This window comes from Lissotriton helveticus, chromosome 5_1 (genome assembly GCF_964261635.1).
Source record: "Lissotriton helveticus chromosome 5_1, aLisHel1.1, whole genome shotgun sequence".
Taxonomy (NCBI): domain Eukaryota; kingdom Metazoa; phylum Chordata; class Amphibia; order Caudata; family Salamandridae; genus Lissotriton; species Lissotriton helveticus.
Genome location: NC_136065.1, coordinates 1,782,432,470 through 1,782,451,905, shown reverse-complemented (window position 1 = coordinate 1,782,451,905; position 19,436 = coordinate 1,782,432,470). Strand labels below are relative to the sequence as shown.

General features: G+C 50.0%; 1 protein-coding gene across 1 annotated transcript in view; it reads right to left on the bottom strand.

Annotated features, from left to right (window-relative positions):
* CYB561 (cytochrome b561) overlaps nucleotides 1-19,436 on the bottom strand; it is a 333,596-nt gene that overhangs the window by 78,273 nt on the left and 235,887 nt on the right. The window contains exon 3 of the mRNA XM_078645077.1: nucleotides 7,101-7,199. Within this exon, the coding sequence (XP_078501203.1) occupies nucleotides 7,101-7,199 (99 nt within the window). The remainder of the gene's footprint in view (nucleotides 1-7,100; nucleotides 7,200-19,436) is intronic.

Genomic DNA, 19,436 nt, shown 5'->3' with positions numbered 1-19,436 from the left:
GTAGACGTTGAAGAGCGTCGGGCTGAGGGAGGAGCCCTGGGGGACTCCGCAGGTGATAGGTGTGGGGTCCGAGAGGAAAGGGGGGAGTCTGACCCGCTGCGTCCTGCTGGAGAGGAAGAAGCAGATCCAGTCGAGGGCCTTGTCCTGGATTCCTGCATCGTAGAGTCTGCGTATTAGGGTGCGGTGGGAGACTGTGTCGAACGCCGCTGATAGGTCGAGGAGGATGAGGGCTACTGTTTCTCCTTTGTCCAGTAAGGTGCGGATGTCGTCTGTTGCGGCGAGGAGGGCGGTTTCCGTACTGTGGTTTTTTCTGAAGCCGGATTGGGAGGAGTCGAGGATGTTGTGTTCTTCAATGAATGTGGCGAGTTGGCTGTTGATGGCTTTCTCGATGACTTTCGCTGGGAACGGGAGCAGGGAGATGGGTCTGTAGTTTTTGAGGTCGGTGGGGTCCGCTGAGGGTTTCTTTAGGAGGGGGTTGACCTCGGCGTGTTTCCAGTCGTCGGGGAATGAGGCGGTCGCCAGGGAGCGGTTGATGGTTTGGCGGAGCATGGGTGCGATGGTGTTGGCGGCTCTGTTGAAGATGTGGTGGGGGCAGGGGTCCGTGGGGGCCCCTGAGTGGATTGACTTCATTGTCTTCAGTGTGTCTTCGGTGGTGAGGGCTATCCAGTCATCAATCGCTGGTTTCCAGGTGTCGGGGGTGGTTGGTGAGGGTTCAGTGTGTTGGTTGTCTTCGTCGAAGTTGTCGTAGATGCTCTTGATTTTGTGGTGGAAAAAGATGCTGAGTTTGTCGCAGAGGTCTTGTGAGGGAGGGATGTCGGTAGACTCGCTGGTGGGTTGGGCGAACTCCTTGATGATGCTGAAGAGTTCCTTGCTGTTGTGTGCGTGGGTGGAGATTCTGTCTTCAATCGCTTTTTTCCTCGTTTCTCTGATGAGTTGATGGTGGGCGTTGGTGGCGGCTCTGAAGTTGTTGTGGGCTTCTGTGGATTTGGTGTTTCTCCAGGCCTTTTCGAGGCGGCGGCATGTGCGCCTGGACTCTCGAAGTTCGGTGGTAAACCATCTGGCTTTCTTGGCACGGGTATTGTTGTTTTTCTTGAGTGGGGCTATGGTGTTGGTGCTGTCCGAGATCCATCTATGCAGGGTTCGGGCTGCGGTGTTGGGGTCGTCGTTTTCCGCGATGGTTGGGGTGGAGTTGTTGAGTGAGGAGGTGAGCTGGTCATCGGTGATCTTGGTCCAGTTTCTTTGTGGAAGCAGGTGCTGGTGTCTGTGGATGGTGGGTGTTCTGAAGGTGAAGTGGACGCAACGATGGTCGGTCCATGGGAGTTCGGTGGTGTGGCTGAAGGTGATGGAGTTTCCTGTAGTGAAGAGGGGGTCGAGGGTGTGTCCTGCTGAGTGCGTGGGCTCGGTCACGATCTGGCGGAGTCCAATGTTGTGGAGGTTGTCCAGGAGGGATGTGGTGTTGGGGTCCAGTTGATTGTCGAGGTGGAAGTTGAGGTCTCCCAGCAGGGTGTAGTTGGTGGATGCGATGGCTAGCGGGGAGATAATGTCCGTGATGGAGTTGGCGAAGGGTCTGCGGGGTCCAGGGGGTCGGTAGATGAGGGTTCCTCGGAGGGCTGCGGTGGGGCTGGCCAGTATCTTGAAGTGAAGGTGTTCCATCAGTTCTGTGGACTCGTCAGGGAGTGTGCGCAGGCGGAGGCTGGATTTGTGGACGATGGCGATTCCTCCTCCTGGGTGGATGGGGCGGTCCTTCCTGGAGATCTTGTATCCTTGGGGGATGGCGATGGCGATGTCCGGTCCCGAGGTGGTGTTGGTCCAGGTTTCGGTGAAGAATGCTACGTCTGGGGTTGTGCTGTCGAGGAGGTCCCAGATTTCTGTGGCGTGTTTGTGGAGGGATCGGACGTTGAGGAGGATGCATTGCAGGGTCTTCGGTTCGGTTGTGTTCTTGTGGGCGGGTTGTGCTGGATCCGTGTTCTTGGCGGTGCTGCAGGTGTGCCGGCAGCGGTGACAGCTGAAGGGTCCATGGGTGTCGGCTGGTGATGCTAGCTTGCAGTTGTTGTTGCAGCCTGGGTTGAGTGCGTGGAGTGCTGCTGGGTCGTAGCGTTGGCGGGGCGGAGGTCCAGGGTTCCTGGTGCTGGTCGCGGACGGGTCGCAGACGGGCGCAGACGTGCTTGCCTTTGACACGCCTTCGGTGCACCAGCGGCGCGCCCGCAGCCCGCGGCCGCCATTAAGTAGGTGTCGGGGAGGGCTGGACAGCTGGGAGGCGGGAGCGGGGAGGGGAGCTGGATTGGGCCGGTCGTGCTGGGGGGGGAGGGGCCGCGGGGGCAGCAGCGGCGGGGAAAGGTAAAGGGAGGAAAGAAGGGATAAAGAAAAAAGGGAAAATAAGCAGAAATAAGGCACAGAAGAGCAGAGATGCAGAAAAGAGCAGAAAGGTGAAAGATAGAAAGGGTAAAAAAACGAGTGAAAACGAGTGAAGGAGCAGAGGGAGAGAAAGGGAAAATGGGCAGAAATAAGGCACAAAAGAGCAGAGGTGCAGAAAGGTGAAGGATAGAAAGGGGAAAAAAACGAGTGAAAGAGCAGGGGGAGAGAAAGGGAAATGGGCAGAAATAAGGCGCAAAAGAGCAGAGGTGCAGAAAGGTGAAAGATAGAAAGTGGAGAAAAACAAGTGAAGGAGCAGAAAGAAAGAAAGGAGACAGAGGTCCACTGGACCACCAGGGATGAGGCGCAGGGAAACCTGCGGGTGGAGGAGGGCCTCAATCACCAACACTCAAGAGTGCAGCGGCAGGGGCACCTCACTTAATGGTGGAGCTGCGAGGGTGGGAGAGCAATTTCACTGACAATGAGTCAGTGGTCTTGCTCGCCTGTCCCCGCAGTGGCCGCCATTAAGTAGGGGTCGGGGAGGGCTGGACAGCTGGGAGGCGGGAGCGGGGAGGGGAGCTGGATTGGGCCGGTCGTGCTGGGGGGGGGAGGGTCGCGGGGGCAGCAGCGGCGGGGAAAGGTAAAGGGAGGAAAGAAGGGATAAAGAAAAAAGGGAAAATAAGCAGAAATAAGGCACAGAAGAGCAGAGATGCAGAAAGGTGAAAGATAGAAAGGGTAAAAAAACGAGTGAAAACGAGTGAAGGAGCAGAGGGAGAGAAAGGGAAAATGGGCAGAAATAAGGCACAAAAGAGCAGAGGTGCAGAAAGGTGAAGGATAGAAAGGGGAAAAAAACGAGTGAAAGAGAAGAGGGAGAGAAAGGGAAATGGGCAGAAATAAGGCGCAAAAGAGCAGAGGTGCAGAAAGGTGAAAGATAGAAAGTGGAGAAAAACGAGTGAAGGAGCAGAAAGAAAGAAAGGAGACAGAGGTCCACTGGACCACCAGGGATGAGGCGCAGGGAAACCTGCGGGTGGAGGAGGGCCTCGATCACCAACACTCAAGAGTGCAGCGGCAGGGGCACCTCACTTAATGGTGGAGCTGCGAGGGTGGGAGAGCAATTTCACTGACAATGAGTCAGTGGTCTTGCTCGCCTGTCCCCGCAGTGGCCGCCATTAAGTAGGGGTCGGGGAGGGCTGGACAGCTGGGAGGCGGAAGCGGGGAGGGGAGCTGGATTGGGCCGGTCGTGCTGGGGGGGGAGGGGCCGCGGGGGCAGCAGCGGCGGGGAAAGGTAAAGGGAGGAAAGAAGGGATAAAGAAAAAAGGGAAAATAAGCAGAGATAAGGCACAGAAGAGCAGAGATGCAGAAAAGAGCAGAAAGGTGAAAGATAGAAAGGGTAAAAAAACGAGTGAAAACGAGTGAAGGAGCAGAGGGAGAGAAAGGGAAAATGGGCAGAAATAAGGCACAAAAGAGCAGAGGTGCAGAAAGGTGAAGGATAGAAAGGGGAAAAAAACGAGTGAAAGAGCAGAGGGAGAGAAAGGGAAATGGGCAGAAATAAGGCGCAAAAGAGCAGAGGTGCAGAAAGGTGAAAGATAGAAAGTGGAGAAAAACGAGTGAAGGAGCAGAAAGAAAGAAAGGAGACAGGGGTCCACTGGACCACCAGGGATGAGGCGCAGGGAAACCTGCGGGTGGAGGAGGGCCTCAATCACCAACATTCAAGAGTGCAGCGGCAGGGGCACCTCACTTAATGGTGGAGCTGCGAGGGTGGGAGAGCAATTTCACTGACAATGAGTCAGTGGTCTTGCTCCCTGTGCTCCTTGTTCTCGTGTAAGTGAGATGACTAGCTGTGTGTTGTCTGAATAGGAGACAACTGATAGCCAAAATTCAAGGACAATGTCCACAAATGGGCGCATAGAGAGGTTAAAAAGTATGGGACTGAGTGTGACACTTCCCACTTCAGGCGAAAGATATCCGAGTAACAAGATTGTTCACAGACCTGAAACATCCTGTCTTCTAGGAAAGAAGAGAGACATATTTAGAAAATGTTATTTTATTCCAGCTTGACTCATTCTTTGGGTAAGTATTCAATGGTCTACTGTGTCAAAAGCCGCATTTAGGTAGAGGAGGATGATAGCAGTGGACCCTCCCTGGTCTAACATCATCCTAAGCTCCTCCGTGACCGTAAAGAATGAGGTCTCAGTGTTATGTTGTTGGCGGAACCCTCTCTACAAGGGATTTAGGAGAGTATTCTCCTCCAGGAAAAGAGATACATTTTGATTTAAATGTTTTACTAGAATCTTGTCTGCTGCTGGAAGCAGATATATAGGCCTGTAGTTCCCAGGTCATAAGGGTTCAAGATTTAATTTTTTTAAATAATGACTTTACCAGCCCGTGTTTCCATGCTGAGGGAACAACGCAACTAGTTAGTGAGAGGTTGAGAAGATTTACTAGAGCTGGAAAAATACATTCTGCTCTTTGAACGAGTATGTGGGGTGGTGTGGTCTGGGGGGACCCAGACTTTACTTTACTAGAAAGTGTTGGGAGTAGTTTGACAGCAATGGCGGGGAAATTTGTTAGGTATACCGTAGATGTGCTCCCTGCCTTTCCCTCTGGGATGGGGTTGGGCATTCTCCTCATACTTTGTAGGGAACAATAGATATTGTGATGTTTTTTTGAAAGAACAGTGCCAGTTCATTGCAACATGCTACTGTAGATTCTGGGCGATTACTGTCAGACTTTGATGTGGCTAAGCATTCAACAATATGGAAAAATTCCCTTGGGGAGTTAGATGCTCAGTTGATCTTGGCTTCAAAGTACTATGATTGAGCAGATTTAATTTCAAGGTAAAAATATTTAATGCCCATTCGGTAGATTCAGTAGATCTTAAACCGAACAGGGCATTATCATACATCAATACGCGCATGAAGTTAAATTTAGAATTATCTATTATTATTGTTTCAGTCTGTTGGACAATTACATTTAGAGCTTTGCTGTGTTGTAAACCAAACAAGATCTAAACAGTGAGAATAATTACTTTCTTCCTCTCATTTGTACCTGGAGATAAATCAAATCTTAGCCACTCCAGAATGTGGATTTTTATTTTCTCTCCAGATAAATCATTTGTGACTTTTAAAAAGGTACCTGAACCAACATTTGCCCCATTTCTGTAGACATTATGGTAATAAACAAGATTTCCCCTTGAAGCCTTGTTTCGTGTACACGTGTGGTAGTGAAATATCTTGATTTGCCTGCAGAAAACATGTGGGTAATTGGCATGGGAAGGGACTGGGTGTGTGAAATGTGGGTGTATAATCGGTTTCTTCTTTGATGCCCAACCCGTAAAATATGGTAGTGATGTGAGGCCTTGCCTTTAAGTAGGCCCCTGTACTCATGAAATAACTAGTGGCAATGGAAAAGATTAACAATGATGCTGAGAAATTTACTGACCATGTGCCCATTGAAATAGTCATTTAATAAAACTCTTCCTTGGTTGAGGAATATAGCAAAGCTTGGAGAGTTTGCCATGAGAACCACGACCTTGCAATGTAGTGACTGATGCTGAGGATTATGTTCACAGCCAAGGGCGAATAAGAATGGGCAAATACCTACACTGAGATTGAGTGGAAAGTGCACCCCAAATTCCCACCTTCCTATAACTGTGGAGTTTACTTTTATGTTTACCATGGAGGAGCTCTCATACGAATAGTAATCAAGCTATATTCCTAGAAACTGGCAGGACCAGGAAGGTTTTCTTGGAGAGAACCTGCTTGAGCAGTCTACTGTACTTAAACGACTGGCTGTGCCAGCATGGGTTCAACAATCTGATGGCACTGCTAGGAGTAGCACTCCTCTGTAATATGACTACAGGGACACACATCACTGCATATTCCCGGCAAGTTTGGGACTGAAACTCCTACATTCTTATATTCTGCCCCAACCTCAAATGGTGCTACTTGGGCTACCCAAGGGGTAGGTGTGAGGCCATTCCAGGTCATCTGAGTCCTTTTACCTCTTTCGGAGTTTAGATACAGAAGCAAATATGCAACCCTTGTTGTTGGGGTTGCCTGTAATGACAGTATGATAGGCAACAACCTCCAGCATCCACCTCTACACCTCATCAAACGTATATGTTTAATTGGCCTAAGCCAATTTCTGTAACTCTATAGCTCCCTGCAGGGGAATGGAATGGAGGAGATCCCTGGGGTTAGGAATCTCAGCAGGCCTTTTATAAAAGAAAACAATACTAGTTCTTGTTCCTTGCCTTTTTTTACAATAGAAAGACGTTTCTTTTTTGAATTATCAAGTAGTTTACCATTACATGAAGGAATTCAAACCTCCGTAATCAGAGACATCCATCTAAAAGTCCAGGATGAAGCTAAGGCTGAAAATGCCTCTGCAGTTTAAAGGGAAGGCTCTATAAACGGCATTGAGAGTCTTGGCTCACACCATTTTATTTACATGCAGAAGAAACAATGCAGAACAGTGAAATGTGAATCATTTTCCCCCCAATAGAGGCTGGTAATCCCCTTATTTGTGTATGAATATCACATATAGTGATAGAGGCCATTAACAAGGAAATACCTCTGAGAGTGTGTTGCCTCATTTGCAATAGCTTGAATTATTGACACCATTGATTATAGTCTTGTAGACTTGCATGCTCCCTTGTCCCACTTTATCTCAAGGCCCACCAAGCCCTCTTCTAGTCAGTCCCTCCCCCACCCCACATATCTTGGGTTTGGTTCTGGCTACCTTACCTACGAGAGCGATCACGAAAGCGAAGACATGCAGTGTCCCATGAATGATTTTCGAGGTATACTTGGACTCGTTCCTGAAGACCCGATACACCAGTAGAGCTGGAAGACAAGCAAAAACATTGTCTCAAAGTGGATAATACGTTAGCAGTCTTACAATTTTTTTTAACACAAATTATAATATCCTTTCAAATATAACTTAAAAAAGAAAAGGGGTTAATCAGAAATATGATACAGCAATCCACGGTGGTGGGAGCATGGCATTCACTACAATGGCTAATTGCTTTATACATCGTATTCCAACATGTACAAAGGTAAACGAGCAGTCGCCTGGCTGAATTTAATGATAAGACTTTCAGCCCGTAACTACTCTTCAGCTATCAGCATTTCCCATGATGAAGTTTGTAGCCATGTACCTGTGATGGGAAAAGTGAAACTACGAGTACCACTGTGTTTGGTGGTATTCACCACAAGTCACTCTCATGACATGGACTAATTACATGGTGTCTTGGGACAGTTAGTGGTTTGTTAGTGATATTCTGTGTGGGTACTGCCTTATAGTAGTCATACCCTGGGCCACTAATACTATTGCTCCAAAGTGGAGTAAGCATGTTGACTTTCTAGAGGTAGCAACGTCAAGAACTCTAGAAGGTGGTAGGAGCCAGAGGCTTGGCTACAGCATTATTTATTTATTTATTTATTTATTTAATATATTTATAGAGCGCTAACTTGTCACCCAAAGGGCATCCTGGCGCTTTAATCCGGAACCATGCACCTTAGCCACTATAACCGCTCAAGCATTTTTTGGGAATAAGTGAGTTTTTAAAGCCTTCCTAAACGGAAAATAGTCCTTGTGACTCCTCAAAGAGAGTGGGAGGGAGTTCCAAAATTTGGCTACTGCCACGCTAAAAGAGCGGCCACCCATCCTCACTCTTTGAAACCTTGGAACCACCAAAAGGTGAGCGGATGAAGACCGCAGAAGCCGTGGAGCCGCGTACCACGCAAACATGTTTTGCAGAGGGACGGGGCCCAAAAGGTGTACAGCCTTAAACACCAAACATGCCGCTTTAAACTGTACCCGCAGACCTACCGGGAGCCAGTGCAGATCTTGTAGAGCGAGAGTGGAAGAACTGGACCTAGGACGAGAGAGGGCCAGCTTAGCGGCCATGTTCTGCACCCGCTGTAGCTTCCCTATCAAATTTTTTGGAGCCTCCAGAAGAAGTCCGTTGTAATAGTCAAGACGACTTAGTATGGTCCCACGGACTACTTCCGGTCTGGCTTGGGCGGGGAGAAGAGGCAGAACTTTGCGTAGCATGCGTAACAGCATCATACACGTTGCAGTAGTTTTATTGACGTGTATATCAAGTTGTAAACTAGGGCCAAACATAACCCCGAAGTTACGGGCTGAATCCGATGCCAGCACTGGTTCGAGGAAGGTGCTGGGCCAAAAGTTCTCAGGAAGTGCCCGGGGAATCCGGTCAGTGGAACAGTGGAGCACCTCCGTCTTCGAGCTATTGAATTGCAGGGAGTTAGCTCGTAGCCAGTCCGCTGTGGCTGCCATGCAGCGATGGAAAGTATCCAGCGAGACCGCCTTATGCCCTACCAGTGAAAATACCAGCTGGGTGTCATCGGCATAATTAAATGCCGAGACGCCAAAAGATTTTATTAGCTGGACTAAAGGGCGGAGGTATAAGTTGAACAATATAGGGCTGATGGCCGAGCCCTGTGGAACCCCCTGTCCTATACTCCTTGGCTCAGAGCTGAATGGCGGAAGTGAGACCAGCTGCTGCCTGCCACCAAGGTAGGATATCAGCCAATCTCTAGCTCCCTCAGTGACCCCGCATTCCTCCAGCCTCCTTACCAGGGTCCGATGGCAGACCGTGTCGAACGCGGCCGACATGTCGAGCAGCACTAAGAAGGCTGCCCGACCACTGTCGACACGCGAACGAAGATTATCCAACACGGTCACCAGCGCGGACTCCGTCCCATGTCCAGGGCGGAAGCCAAACTGGGCCTCATCGAACCACCCTATGTTCTCCAGGAAGCCAGAGAGAGAGCGGGTCACCCACTTTTCCAGGATCTTAATCGGAAAAGGGAGCAAGGAGATCGGCCTATAATTGGAGAGACAGGTCGGATCCAAGGTTGACTTTTTTAGCAGAGGTGACACTACTGCTAACTTCCAGCACTCTGGCACCGCCGCCGATTCCAAAGATTGGAGGCAAATCGAGAACAAAGGCCGAAAAAGTTCTGCATGAAAGGCCTTCCAAAACTTGGGGGGCAGCGGATCAAGCGGAGACCCTGAGGACACCGAATGAGCAACCTTACAAAATTCCTCAAAGGAAGGGGAAGGGAAAGAACTTAGCCGGGGTCGACTGGGTGTACTTGTCGGAGATCCCGGACCAAGGGCGACGATACCCGTCTGGGGTCGGCTGGACAGATCCACCGGAGCTCCCATACCAATCGGATGGGGTCGACTGGGTGAGCTGCCCGGAGCTCCCAGATCAAGGACCACACTGCTTGTCTGGGGTCGACTGGGCCGCTCCACCGGAGCTCCCACGCCGGTCGACTGGGGTCGACTAGGCGATCTGCCCGGAGCTCCCAAACCCGGGTCAGCCATACTTGTCCGAGGTCGACAGATCAAGTCAGCCGGAGCTCCCGGACTAGAAGCCACAGGTAAGGGGTGTGTTAAGCCCTCCAGGATCCTAGCGGTCTTCTCCTCGAAGGCAAGTGCCAACGAGTCGCAGAGATCCTGTGACGCACGAACCGAGTTAGCCGCGCAAGCCGGATGTGACAGGTCCTTGACGATTTTGAACAAGGCTTGGGATTTATTAGGCGCCTGCATCAGGGAAGTTTCTAAAAAGGTCGCCTTGGCCCGCTTGATCTGATCCTTATAACCTCTCAATGCGAATCTAAACAAGGCTTTAGCCGAGGAGGAATACTCCCTTCTCCACACTCTCTCCGCCCGTTTACAGCTCAACTTCAGATGTCGTAGCTCATCCGTATACCAAGGGAAAACCCGGTTCACCCTCACTCTTGCCCTACGAAGGGGCACGGTCTTGTCAAGCGAGTCGGTGATGGACTGACACAAGGAGGAGTAACTTTCTTCCACTGAATTCCTCAAGCAGAAGTTGGCAGATATTAAGGAGGGCAAAGGAGATAAGCTGAGCAATCGGGACCAAGGTCGGCCCAGTTTCGAGAGTGCCACCCCGGCGGCCTCAGAGGAGTGGTCTCCTAAACATAAGGAGAAGACCACGAGCGCGTGGTCGGTCCAGCATTGGGCCAAGATGTCATTAATCACTGCCGAATGAGCTCCAGCGAAAATCAAGTCCAAGACATGACCGCCCCTATGAGTCGCAGAACGGACCAGTTGCTGCAGTTGGATGTCAGCAAGGGCTTGACAGAGTGAAGTAAACGCACCGTCTAAAGGACCCCCCTCCCATAGATTAAAGTCACCCAAGACTAACAAATTAGAGTGGGTGTTTGAAAGATCATATACTAAATCCAGGAACTCTGGCAGAGAGGAGGCCGAGCCCGGCGGCCGGAAGCACAGTACCCCCGAGATCAGTGTTCTCTCCAGGTTTCTGAAGGAAAAACCCATTAGTTCGAAGCCCGAGACCTCGCTGATTTTAAGCTGGAAGACGTCCAACTGTTCGCGTTAGATGATACCAATTCCACCGCCCCGATTCGTCGGCCGAGGGGTGTGGATGATTTTGAAACCCGGGGGACAGGCCAAACCTAATTCCACTAGGCAATCCTCTTGAGTCCACGTTTCTGTTAAAAACAACACATCCAGCCCAGATGAGTCAACCAAAAAGGCAATCTCCGTGTGGTGCTTACAAAGCGACCGCACATTAAGCAGACCACACGACAGAGAGTGAGGCCGAAATGGGTCAGAGAGTCTCTGTGTCGGGGGAACATAGGGCGGAGCATGGGAAGGTCTCAAAGCCAGCAATTCCGTCCGAGAATAGAGCAGGCGGGGAGAGTGGGGGTGGCCAGAGGTGGCGGCCCTATGCGCGTCCGTTGCGCGAACGGGCGCAAACGGGCTTACCTCTGGCGCACCTCCGGCGCCCCTACGGCGCACCCGCTGCGCACCGTTGCTGCGCACCGTTGCTGCGCACCGTTGCTGCGCACCTGTCTAGCGGCCATCTTAAATGGCCTGCAGGGATGTCACGTGGGTCACGTGCAGGGATGTCACGTGGGTCCTGGCAGGGCGAGTGTCTCTCCCTCACCTAAGATGGCGCTCAGTGTGGAAGGACCTTCTCCCCACTCCAAAATGGCGCTCGAAACCGGCGCGAAGCTTGTGCTGTGCCCCCGAGTCCCTTCTATCCCACAAAATGTGGGTGTGCAACTCTTTAAATGTGGGTAAGAGCTCCCTCAGTTCCCTCTAACGGCGCGGCAAAGTAAAATAAAAGAGCGCGATCGCTCGGCGCAAAACAAGATAGGCTAATTATTTTAAAAGTTAAAAATGCAGAAGGAGCGTTTTACACGCAGCGCTGGTACAAGAGCTTCAAATCAGACTGAATGAGGTAGGAGGTCCTACTTTTATTACCTCCTCCTCCAATACGTGGGTCCTGGCATTACAAATAGTATTGGTGCCACCTTCTCCCTCAAGAGGACCAGCTCAAGTCAGTTAACTTGGCATTCTGAGTGAAGTCGTGGGTTTCTCTTATGGCAAATAAGAATTTGATATGACAGATCTTTAAAGCAATGTTAGGACTACATAACTTTTCCTCCAAAGCTTGAGACCCGATCAGCTTTAGGGTCAGACTCTCAGTCAATTCAAACACATTAATTCAAAGGAATGAACCACATACTCTTTTCTGAAATTTGGGTAAACATTTCTTCAAGGCATCTCCCAAAACACTCATCATGCCATTTTAAGTCATTCTAGAACCTGGGCTTGGTAGGGTGTGGAGCGGAGGCAGTCACACTACATTGGCTTCACATGGTCCCAGATTCAGAGGTATTAGTGTAGAACAGGCAATGCTCCATGAAGACCACTGCATGCCCATTCCGATTCCTAGCATGGCAACTTTTTTTTAAGGCAGGTCCTGACTATGGAAGATGACAGCTGGTGACTGCAAGGAAGAAAGTCTGCTGTTCCTCAAAGGCCTGCATTCCAGCAACCGGTAGTCGGTGGGGCTCTCAAAATGCCTCCTCTCACTCATTCATATTAGTGAGGCAGGAGGGTTGGCATACTCCAAATAAGCACGGATTAGTACATCAACAGCATGACAAAATTAAGAGCAGGCTGAAAACAAATTGTTTTTCAAAAATAAAACAGAACAGTTGCTAACTACCCTTTAAAGACTGGGCCCCAAGCTACTCCATCTGGGCACTATTTTCTTCATGGGTAACGAGATAAGAAATGGTGGTCTAATCTAGGGAGAAGTAGTGATTACAGACTATAACACAGTCAAATAAATAGCCGGTCAGGCAGAACAGGATTTTGATTTACAGGTAAATAACAGCAGAAAATGAAGTTGTCAGACACATATAAAACCAGGTGTGGACTCATTTTGGGTCGAAATAAGACTCCAAGGGCCCGATGTAGGTAATCCCAGATTACCGATTCTTATATACCGAATCATACCGATTCGGTATTTAAGAACTGGCAATCGGGATGTAGGTAATTTTACCGAATTAATTACCGAATCGGTATGATTCGGTAATTAATGAATCGGTATTTACCGATCCTGTAATTGCCATTGACTCCTATGGGCCTTGAGGCCCATAGGAATCAATATCAATTACCGAATCGGTAAATACCGATTCGGTAAATTTACCAAACTTACAAGGGGGACAGGGTGTCACTTTGACACCCTGTTGCACCCCTCAATTGTGCATGGGTGCACATGTTGCAGACATACATGTCCTTAGGGCATGTGTGTCTGCAACATGGCACTGTTTAAAAAGCAAAAGAAATGCTTTTTAAAGGGTTTTCTTAATTTACCACCAACTTCTAGTTGGTGGTAAATTAAGAATTCTAAAACGCCTGTAGCACTGATTACAGTGCTACCTACATGTCAAAATACAGATTCGGAAATTATACCGACTCAGGGCCAGATGTAGGTTATCCCAGATTACCGATTCTTAAATACCGAATCATACCGATTCGGTATTTAAGAACTGGCAATCGGGATGTAGGTAATTTTACCGATTTAATTACCGAATCGGTATGTATCGGTAATTACCGAATCGGTATTTACCGATTCGGTAATTGACATTCATTCCCTATGGGCCTGGAGGCCTCCAGGCCCATAGGAATGAATGTCAATTACCAAATCTGTAAATACCGATTCGGTAATTGGGGGTAACATTGAAGGGTGGCAGGGTGTCACTTTGACACCCTGTTGCACCCCTCAATTGTGCATGGGTGCACATGTTGCAGACATACATGCCCCTAGGGCATGTATGTCTGCAACATGGCACTGTTTAAAAAGCAAAAAAAATGCTTTTGAAGGGTTTTTATTATTTACCACCAACTTCTAGTTGGTGGTAAATAACGAATTCCTAAACCCCTGTAGCACTGATTACAGTGCTACCTACATGTCTAAATACAGATTCGGTAATTTTACTGAATCTGTATTTTACCGAATCGGTAAAATTACCGAACTGTATTTTAACATGCCCCTACATCCCAAACTCCAAATACCGGTCGGTAACGGCCGAAATCGGCCGTTACCGATCGGTATTTGCCTTCCTACATCTGGCCCTCAGTATTTTACCGATTCGGTAAAATTACCACATCTGTATTTTAACATGCTTCTACATCTCATTTTCCAAATACCGGTCGGTAACGGCCGAAATTACCGAATTTCGGCCGTTACCGACCGGTATTTGCCTACCTACATCTGGCCCCTTATCTTTTTATCGCCTTTAATTGCTTGTGATCTCGAAAGACAGTTTGACTAATCTGTTTTTTCCACAGCGTTTATCATAAAGTCTGCGTCATGAACAGGTGCCAGAGAAAAGACTTGCACGCTCTGTTAATGGTATCTGGCTCTAGGTGCAAGAAACCACAAGTCAGTATGCTAAAACTACAGATGCTGAGTTTTCAACAAAAATAGTTAATGTACCTTCTCTTAAAAACTCACCAAGTAAACAATAAGAGCGTCATCCAAATATGGAGGAACATAAGATGGCAAAAGTCTTGAGGTTATACTTATGAGGCTAGTTGCGGCGCACTTGCCCAACGCAATGTGCTATATGTGCAAAGCAACTCAAAAATGAGATTTATGAATCCATGCAAGGCCACTTTGCATATCCCTGAGAGGCCTCATAAATCTGGAGTATGGCATTACAGTGCAAATCAATGGGTTGTTACTCTGCCCCGGGAAGGCGCTCCATGGGCGTTTTGGCACATTCATAGGTTTACCAGAACTGGTAAAACTGGGAATGCGCCAAAATGCGACGCCTTCCCACGGGAGGCGTAACAAGGAGAAATATCTTTGTCTCCTCGTTACTTCTTCTTTCTATGTGTGCTGCATTCTGAGGCACATATAGAATGCGGAATATGCCTCAGGGGATTGTTTTTGTGCAGGAATGGGCCCCTTCCTGCACGTAAATAATCCTGTATAAAATGGAGGCACCCTTGCACCATGGTGCAAGGGTGTCTGCATTGGCGCAAGCAGCCCAATGTGCGCCAGCGCTGGGGAAAGGACAGAAATGACCTGTATTGGAATAAATACAGCACATTCCTGCACATTGTGGCGCTGAGCAGCAAGGTGACCTTCTGTGCTGCATCACTTGGCCTTTGGTGTTCAGGTCTAGATGACTCCTAGTTATTTAAGTGGTGTCCAGTCCCATATGGGACCAGGTAACTGGGACCTGTCACCCACTTGAGGCAGAAATATTCAACGACTTGTGGGTGGTAAAGGCATCCCTGTGGGTGCGGTGCACCAATTGTATGCCAAGACTTAAGCTGTTCCCACCTTCAGTGTTAGGAACCATTGTAAATTATGATGTCTATATTTGAATTTAAAATTTGAATTTAAAAATATTTCTATAGCGCACTTTTACCACGCGGTTTCTTGGCGCTTTTGAATAGTAGGAGGGCCAACAGGAGCAGAGGGAAGACTATGCATTGTAAGCTCGAGAAAAGAGCAGGGTTTTTAGACCTTTCCGGAACTCAGTGTAGGAGGGTGTCCCGCGGAGTTCCGTCGGGAGGGAGTTCCAGAACGCAGGAGCGAGAACTGCGAATTTTGTTCCGCCTGCCTTTTTCTTTCTGAAACGAGGGATGGTTAACAAGGCCTGATGAGAGGAACGAAGCTCTCTGCCCGGCGTGTAGGGCATGATGGCGGAGCAGATGAACTCCGGAGCGGTGCCCATTCTGGCCTGAAAGGTGGTGCAGCCAAGCTTAAACAAGGCTCGTTCTTTCACCGGCAGCCAGTGCAGGGCCTGCAATAAAGGAGTGACGCGATGGAATTTAGGCAGGCCATGAATCAGGCGGGCAGCCTGATTCTGCACTAGCTGCAGACGGCGAATGGCATAGGCTGGGGCGCCGTTGTAGATGATGTTGCCGTAATCAAGGCGCGAAAGCACCATAGCCATCACTATGATCTTTAGAGCGGGCAGAGAGAAGAAGCGAGAGATCTTCCTAATGGTTCTAAGGGAAAAAAAACTGGAAGAAACAACTGAGTTGACCTGGGAGTGAACAGAAAGTGAGGAGTTCAAAAAAATACCAAGGGTTTTGACCTTAGGAACCGGAATCGGAGGGACACCAAGTGAGGGAGGCCAGTGAGAGGAAGACCAGGGACTGCAACCACCTCCGGTTAGGACTAGTTCCGTTTTGTCCGGATTGAGTTTGAGGTGGTTGCAGTTCATCCAATCCTGAATGAACAACATGATGGGTTGGACGTTCAGGGATGAGGAGGAAGAATGGGAAAGGTTAAAGATAAGCTGGAGGTCATCGGCGTAGTTAAACACCGTGACCTCCAGCTGCTGTAACAAAAAAATAAGGGGGTAGATGTATAAATTAAACAAAAGGGGAGAAAGTGAGGAACCTTGGGGGACTCCACATATAACCCCACGAGGGGCAGCAGTGAAACCAGCTAGGTGGACCGCCTGAGCCCTATCACTCAGGAAGGACTCAAGCCAGGCGAGGGCCAGGCCCTCTATGCCCGCCGCCCTGACACGGGTAAGGAGGATGGAGTGGTCCACCGTGTCAAAAGCGGCGGACAGGTCTAAAAGAATGAGGGCCTGCGGAAGGTTGGTGTCAATGCCCTCGCGTAGGCAGTCCATCACTGAGGTCACCACCTTCTCCGTAGAATGGAGGGGGCGAAAACCCGCCTGCCGAGGGAAGAGGCAGTGATTGGCTTCCACGTAGGTGCTCAGGGTGCTGGTGACATGGGTTTCTAGAACCTTGCCCAAGTAAGGCAGAAGGGAGATAGGACGGTAATTAGAGGGTGATGAAGGGTCGGCACCGGGCTTTTTAAGGATGGGGATAACAGCCGCGAATTTGTGAGCTGTGGGGACCACACCATTGCTGAGTGAATCATTCAGGAGAGTGAGGGGGGGGGTAGGGCAGTATAGGAAGATTTCTCTCAAAATATGAGCCGGGGCAAAGTCTAGGGGGGAGCCTGACTTTATCTTGTGAAGCAGGGGAAGAAGCGTGACCTCGGTGAGGGGGGGAATGGAAGTAAGTTTGGAAGTGACAGCAGGTGGGGAGGGATTGGTGAAGGTAGGGGAAGGGAGGGGGATGTTGGCCTTGATCTTTGCGACCTTGTCAACGAAAAAATCGTTGAGTGAGTCGCAGAGCGATTGGGAAGGGGGGATCGAGGCCGTGACTCTATTAGATGAGGCAAGCTCGTGTACCGTAGCAAAGATCTCTTTAGTTTGGGATTCTGCTGCCAGTATCCTGTTAGAATAAAACAGGGTCTTGGCGTCGAGGATGCCTTGCTTATATGCTTTGAGCACAGAGAGATAAGTGAGTTTTTTGACAGGACAATAGTCTCTTCTCCATGCACGCTCTGCTCTACGTGCGGCCAGTTTCTTCTCCTTAAGCTCAGAGGTGAACCAACGGTTAGCAGCATGGGCTCGCTTAACCGTGATCCGCCTCAGAGGGGCAAAGTCATCGCCTGCCTGGGTCAGCCAGCTGTCAATAGTGGCCATTTGGACCGGGGCGGCGAGGCCAGAAAGGTCGGGGCAAGAATTGAGTAGAGATGAGCAGAAAGATGGCATATCTGCCTTGCCCCATTTCCTAACCCAGGTGTTCTTGGGAAGGGGGGGTTTGGTCGCTGGAGCTAAAGCAAGGGAGAAGGAAATTAAAAAGTGGTCCGACCAGGAGCAGGGGGAGATGGTGAGGGGAGTGGTGGGGATATTCAGAGTCCAAATCTGGTCGAGTGAATGGCCATGCACGTGGGTAGGGCTATGAACATGGGGAATAAAATTGAGGCAGGTCATAAGATCAGTAAATTCTTTGGAAGAAGGGCTTTCGGCCGGATCGTTGGGCCAGAAATTGAGGTCGCCCAACACCAAAGCTGATGAATTGTTAATGACCAGTGTTGCGAGAATATCCTGGAGGCTGGAAACAAAAGTAGGGGTGGGTTGGGGGGGACGATAAATCAGGACAGCAGTGAGGGGGGCCGAATAAGAGCAAAAGCGGATTATCAAGCAGTCCACTTCAGAGATGGGGGTAAAAGGGAGAATCTGAAGGTGGGAGTCAGTATGAGCTATCAAGGCCACTCCACCGCCTCTTCGGCCCTCCGGTCGGTCCGCTCGGATGATGGAATATGAGGGAGGGAGTGCGGCTAAGACGTTAGGTGTGGAGTCGGCCTTAAACCAGGTCTCTGTTAAAAACAAGAGATCCGGATTGTGAGTGTCAAGGTAGTCAAATAGCTCATACTGGTGGCTGACTGCTGATCGGGTGTTAGGAAGCACCGCAGTAGTGTTAAAGATCGGCGTGTGGGGGACAGGAGGGAGGGGGAGAGCAGGGGCAGGCGTGACGGCAGGTGGAATTGCCGGGGGTCTCAGAAGGAGACTTAGGTTTTGCAACCGATTGCGCACGAGCGTACTGATGGTGCCTGGAATCCAGTGGGATATGAGGGCGAGGGATGAGTATGACAGCGGCGGGGCATAAGGAGGTGCCCCCTGCCCCGACCTGTCGCGGACGGGCGCAGACGGGCTTAACTCAGGCGCAACTCCGGCGCGCCTCCGTCGCGCCCGCTGCGCTCGTCCGCTGCGCTGACGCATGAGGGACGTCTATGTAGGCTACGACGCGGTGGGGGAGGAGTCAGGAGGGCGGGAGGGGGGAAGTAATTAAAAAACCAAGATGCCCGTCCGCCGCTCGCTCTCAGCGGGACGGTGATGTCAGCAGGCTGCTCGTAGTCAGCAGAGAAGGTAAATGAGATTATTAAAAAATTAAATTAAAGTCTCTTTCGAGCGCTCAGCGCGCAGCCTCTGCCCTCTGCCACAGGGCTTCGACCTACGCGAGAGGGAAAGTGGGCGGAGCCTATGTAGGCTACGACGCGGTGGGGGAGGAGTCAGGAGGGCGGGAGGGGGGAAGTTATTAAAAAACCAAGATGCCCGTCCGCCGCTCGCTCTCAGCGGGACGGTGATGTCAGCAGGCTGCTCATAGTCAGCAGAGAAGGTAAATGAGATTATTAAAAAATTAAATTAAAGTCACTTTCGAGCGCTCAGCGCGCAGCCTCTGCCCTCTGCCACAGGGCTTCGACCTACGCGAGAGGGAAAGTGGGCGGAGCCTATGTAGGCTACGACGCGGTGGGGGAGGAGTCAGGAGGGCGGGAGGGGGGAAGTAATTAAAAACCAAGATGCCCGTCCGCCGCTCGCTCTCAGCGGGACGGTGATGTCAGCAGGCTGCTCGTAGTCAGCAGAGAAGGTAAATGAGATTATTAAAAAATTAAATTAAAGTCACTTTCGAGCGCTCAGCGCGCAGCCTCTGCCCTCTGCCACAGGGCTTCGACCTACGCGAGAGGGAAAGTGGGCGGAGCCTATGTAGGCTACGACGCGGTGGGGGAGGAGTCAGGAGGGCGGGAGGGGGGAAGTAATTAAAATCTATATCTCTGAAACATTAACAACTACAGAGATGGCGAAAACAAGGTTTACTAGAGTCAGGGTGACTGGCATCAACTGGTGCAATCTGACTTCTGGGCAGGTGCGGGTGGGGGTCCCTCAGAAACGGAATGGAGGCAGATTCGGACATCCACATGTATGAAAGGAGAAGGCTCATCAGAAAGCAATCTCTGCAAATACATGACCCATGTGATATGTTGTCTGTTGGTTCTGTCTTTTCTCTAGGCCAGATGGGCCATAGGAATGTTGTGCCTTCTTTACGGTCGTGCTTCCTTGAGTCGCCCTCTCAAAGGCATGATATAGTCA